The sequence below is a fragment of the Ammodytes marinus genome (assembly GCF_949987685.1).
Source record: "Ammodytes marinus genome assembly, chromosome: 22".
Lineage (NCBI taxonomy): Eukaryota > Metazoa > Chordata > Actinopteri > Uranoscopiformes > Ammodytidae > Ammodytes > Ammodytes marinus.
The window spans coordinates 1,304,718-1,310,092 of NC_137226.1; the positions used below are offsets into that span (position 1 = coordinate 1,304,718).

Consider the following 5,375-nt stretch of genomic DNA (forward strand, 5'->3'; position numbering starts at 1 on the left):
TAAAGTAACGTCAGAATATTTATCTAGATATTCATGCAAAACTTTGTAGATTAATTGGCTGTAGACCTCATCAAAATTATCACAGTCCAGAATGTGCAAGTTTGGATTCTGCATGTTTGTGTGTGTCTGTGGGGTGTGTGTGTGTGTGTGTCTGTGTCTATAGATATGCATGATTTTTGTTGTCGTGAGGGAACAAGCTTTTAAGGAAAACAGAAGGAAACGTCGACATTACACATACACCCTCCTACATACCACACACACACACACACACACACACACACACACACACACACACACACACACACACACACACACACACACACACACACACACACACACACACACACACACACACACACACACACACACACACACACACACACACACACACACACACACACACACACACACACACACTCATTCAAGTATAGGGTATGAACTGCACATAATTGTAACTATGTAGATTAGAGTAATAAATATTAATTAAATTGTAGTAAATAAATAAGAAGCATTTTCTAACACCCCCTCCCCCCCTCCCCCCCTCCTCTCCCCGACCACATTGATAAACCCATTTTTTCATATCGACTTTTTGATCAATATATCACCAGTCAGTTTGAGACTGGACTCGTCTACACATCAAATCAAATCAGTTTTATTTGTGTATAGCCCAATATCACAAATAGACATTTGCCTCAGTGGGCTTTACATTCCATACAGTATGACACCCTCTGCCCTTAGACCCATTTCTAACAGGTTATTTTTCATTAAAAAATTTGTGACATTTTTTAGTTTTTTTTATAAATCTTACGCAACTTAATTTTTTTTTTTTCCCGGGAGAAATGGACTTCCATAAAATAAATCTTTTTCAAAATCCATTTCGGGTTTTTGGGCCTTGTTGATAAAATGACAATCCTCCTTTTGTGTGTTGTCGCTATAGTCTGAAAGCATCAGTGCCCAGACACACAGGGAAGTCGTAACTCAAACCGGTTGGTCAGGTTCAGGGCCAGGAATCGGTGGTGGAATACAACAATACTCTTTTGTTTTGCTTTTTTTAAATCTCTTATATTTTTTTTGTCGACTTCCTGAACATTTTGTCCAAGTGTGTGCTTAAAATTTGGATTGGGAAACTTCTAGTGAGCAACAATAACTAACTGCTAACCAACTGCTGTGTAAGTATTTCCCCCGTTTCCAAACACACTAATGTGACTGGACCACTCTTTTTAAATTGTAAAAGAGTATATAATTTGCATGTGTGTATGTTGTATGTGGATATGTTTAGAAGTCTTGACCACTTTTGCTTTAAAAAAAAAAAAAAAAGACTTAAATCCATTGCAATTTCTGAGTTTAAAATGTTAATGTTACTTGTAGTTTAAGACTAGAACATTTCCACTAAATTAAAACTTGGTTCATTGTTTCCTTGTATCGGGGCCTTCATTTTAAAATGTCAAGGTACCTTAAAAGGGACACTGTGTAACATTTTAAGTAATGTATTAGCTAAAATCAATATCCTCATTCATAAATATGTCCTCATTGGTGTAAAATCACCTCTGCCAATAATCTGAATTATCCTCAATGAGCGGAGAATTACTAATATTAATATTACATTTTGTACATTGAGCAGGCAAGTCGTATGGAGGAATCCATGTTTTTGGAATGTCATCAGGTGCATTATTTAAAATTTAGAATTGTTCTTGTCCTTGAAGGCCACTGTAGCTTCTGTTATTATTCTAAAGGGGTGGGGTTAGGGAGCGTTGCATTCTAGAACTTTCTTGATGATGTCATATTACACACTGCCCCTTTAAGGTTTAAGAACTGTGCTAATTCTTCAGACAGTCTCCATAAAAACTGGTCAAATTGATTGATTTGAAAGCCGTAAAAAAAACTTTTTTTAAATAGCCCAAAGGGAGGAGACACGCAGTCATTTATGCTATGTCTCCTTGTAATACAAACAATGCTCTGTTCTATAGATACCCGTGAGATGTTTTTGCTTGCCTGGGATTCTAGCATAATGCCAAAAACATAACTTCACCTTCAGAATGATTGGTTTTATTGTTATAGCTTATTCAATGCTGCGTCAGGCCGTACGATACTTCATTATACATTTTTTTTTAAAGGGAAAAACTTTGGTAAGAATCCCATTTCTCTTCATATCACATCCCTTTTGACTTTAACATTATCCTTTAAAAGCTTTTCTGTGTCTGTAGTGATCAGATTAAAACACTCTGTGTCTGTAGTGATCAGATTAAAACACTCTGTGTCTGTAGTGATCAGATTAAAACACTTAATCGGGAACAAAACGTTGCAAGTTTACAAACAAACAAACTTATTTTCAGTTTTTTATCCCATTTGTCGTTTTTGCTAACCATCATAAAAAAAATCAAAAAAAAATTAAAAATCTAAAACTGTGCTTAGTAAGGCTGGGCAGTGGAGAGCTAACAGTCTAATACAGGCACCAAACTGCCCAAAGAAAGGCAAATAGTGAGCCAGCTAAAGCTAGCTTACATTTAAAAAATTGCTAGGTTAACTGATGCTAACCAGTCGAAAGGTAAAATTGTAAAATAGGAGACATAGAAAGAAACAAATAGCTGTATAACAACTAACCAGTGGTAATTAGCTAGTTTAGAGTTAGCCAGCTAAACAGGCACAAAGCTAGCATGCTAAAACAAGCTAGCTACACTACTGTATAACAATAGCTAGATACAAAGTTAGCCAGCTAACCGGTAGTTGGTTTTTAATTAAGTTTGCTAGGATTTTGTTTAGATTATTTTTGTAGTAAGTAAAAGTCTAAAGCTGATGATAAATTCGCATCAATGTTCCCGAAAGTCAAACGCAACATCATACGTAGTTATTTCATACTGTTATGAAACAAAGACTAGTAAGCTATTTTTTTTTTTGCAGCTGTTATATTAGCAATATAAGGATATAGGCCTATCAGTAAACCACATGGGCCTTTCACATTTTCACATGAGCCTACAGCTTTCAATATACAGGGTTCCTACACAGTTCCCCATTTAAAAATCCCATACTTTTCCAGACTAAACATTTTCAGGAATTTTCGCGGGAGATATTTCAGTCCACATACGGCCTCTGAAAACAAATAGATAGATGATCACAAGTCAACATGCATCCAAGTAGTTTGTATTACGATGCCATTCATTCTATCCATCGATCAATTGATTGGTTTCACATTTTTTTGGCCGCTGTACAGCATTAGGTAGCTTGTTTTGAAATGTATTTGTTCATATATATTTAAGACAATAGGCCGGGGCTGTAATCTTGTGAACCCAAATTTTTTCCAGTCTTAGAAATGAATCATCTATACTGCGTAGGAACCGTTGGTATATATATATATATATCCCCTTGCGAGCCTACAGGTCATGAAAAGTAGTTTTTGGTGTTTAAAATCGATTCATCAACGACAACACGTTCAGCTAAATAAATTCTGTGCTAAAAACATTGTTAAAAAAAAAAAGTCTTGTTCCCTCGGTAAGCACCATGTTTTTTTGTTGATGTGTTTTGAGTGTTTGCGATTGTCTGAGCAGCCCCACAATTAATTCCAAACATACTACGTGGTCAGTACTGAACGCACCCCCAATGCATTCCAAACGTTGCCTTCAGCTCGGCGTACGGCACAGTTCCGTACACACAACCCAAACCTCGTCAATCTGCACATTTATTTTGCCAAACCCCGCCCCCCTGAAACAACACGACTACTTTCTCCTTGGATGTGTTCAGCCAGGAATCGCACTTTCGAACCCTTCCAACTTCCAAACATCGATCGACAACGCTGCTGCTGAAAAACGCCCTTCGTAATAAAAACTGGACCAAACCAGTTTTATTCAGTTCTAGCCGGCTGGTTTTTGCTTGCTTGCTTCCCGACAGGAGCACACACACACACACACACACACACACAGAGCTTTCCGATTAATTCATTCAGCCATTGCGATCAAACTTGTGTGGGGTGGGCGGGGGGGAGGACGTAGGGACTTGAGAGGAGGGGGATTTTTTGGGGGGATGGGGGGGCTCAATCTCAGCTGACCAGTTTCGGCAGCACCGTCCTAGGCTGGATGTTCCCGTTGGCGTCCGTAATCGCTGCCAAGTTAGTCCGGGTTTTGGACGCGGTCGAAGACGTGACGGTGGTCGTGGACGAGGTGGCGGCGGCGAGTTTAGAGATGGACGTCAGGGCTCCGTCGGTTCCCCGTTTGGACACCGAGGAGGAGCTCGTCTTGTCCGCCGTGTTGGAACTGGTCCCCATGGGCGGCTTGGGCAGGCGCCGACGCAGCCACGGGTGTCTCAGCGCCTGGCTGGGGGTCATCCTGAGCGCCGGGTCCCATTCCAAACACTGCTTCAGGAAGTCCAGGAACAAGGGGTCGTCGCAGCCTTTCAACGCCGCGCTCCACTCCTTGCTGGCCGGCGGACCGCGTACTTTCCCTCGCCGCGAGCGCCCCCCGTTCAGCACCGTGGTCCCGTCGGGCAGCGTGGTGACGGTGCAGTAGCGCGGGTAGCCCTTCGAGGACACAAAGTTTTTGGCTCGTTTGGAGGCGTCTAGCAGCTTCTGGCCGGGCATCCCCAGCACCTCTATGATGCAGGCCAGCTGGTCGGCCTCGTCCTCCCCCGGCAGCAGAGGGTAACCGGTCAGCAGCTCGGCCAGGATGCAGCCCAGCGACCACATGTCTATGGGCATCCCGTACCTGGAGCCTAACGCACAGGGCACACACACAGTCAACCAGTTAAAGGTGAAGTAAGAGATTTAATTATGTTAATTTATGTGTTAAATCGCTCTTTATTCATACAGTGATCACTCATATAAATCAAATCAAATCAGTTTTATTTGTATAGCCCAATATCACAAATAGACATTTGTCTCAGTGGGCTTTACATTCCATACAATATGATACAATATGACACCCTCTGCCCTTACACCCTTAGCTCGGCTGAGAAAAAACTCCCACTAAAAAACCCTTTACCGGGATTAAAAAAAAATTGAAGAAATCTCAGGGAGAGTCGACAGAGTAAGGGATCCCTCTCCCAGGACGGACATGCTGCAATAGATGTCATAAGTAGAGAAAATCACGAAGGAATTTGATCATTGACCAGGTGATTACATGGTAATACTAAAGTAAAGTGCGAATAGTGTGGATGCAGGAAGACTTCAGATATACATATAGATGTGCACGTTTCATAAAGCCGATCTCTCAGTCACTCGCTCTGCATGTAATCGGCAAATAAACTTTTCTGGGATCCCACTACTGATAAGAAACACAGTGGACCAGTTAATTTGAGACACTGCAGGTGAATAGGGGTAAAATAAATGATTTGATTTTAAAGATTGAATTTAATTGAAAAGCCAACTGAACTAAAATGGAAAAGAAAAA

The 5,375-nt window shown here is 40.9% G+C and overlaps 1 protein-coding gene across 1 annotated transcript in view; it reads right to left on the reverse strand.

Annotated features, from left to right (window-relative positions):
- Positions 1-3,964: 3,964 nt before the first annotated feature.
- Positions 3,965-5,375, reverse strand: part of dyrk2 (dual-specificity tyrosine-(Y)-phosphorylation regulated kinase 2) — a 14,909-nt gene continuing 13,498 nt past the window's right edge. Inside the window, exon 4 of the mRNA XM_080051467.1 lies at positions 3,965-4,698. Coding sequence (XP_079907593.1) covers positions 4,031-4,698 — 668 coding nt within the window. The 3' untranslated portion in view covers positions 3,965-4,030. The remainder of the gene's footprint in view (positions 4,699-5,375) is intronic.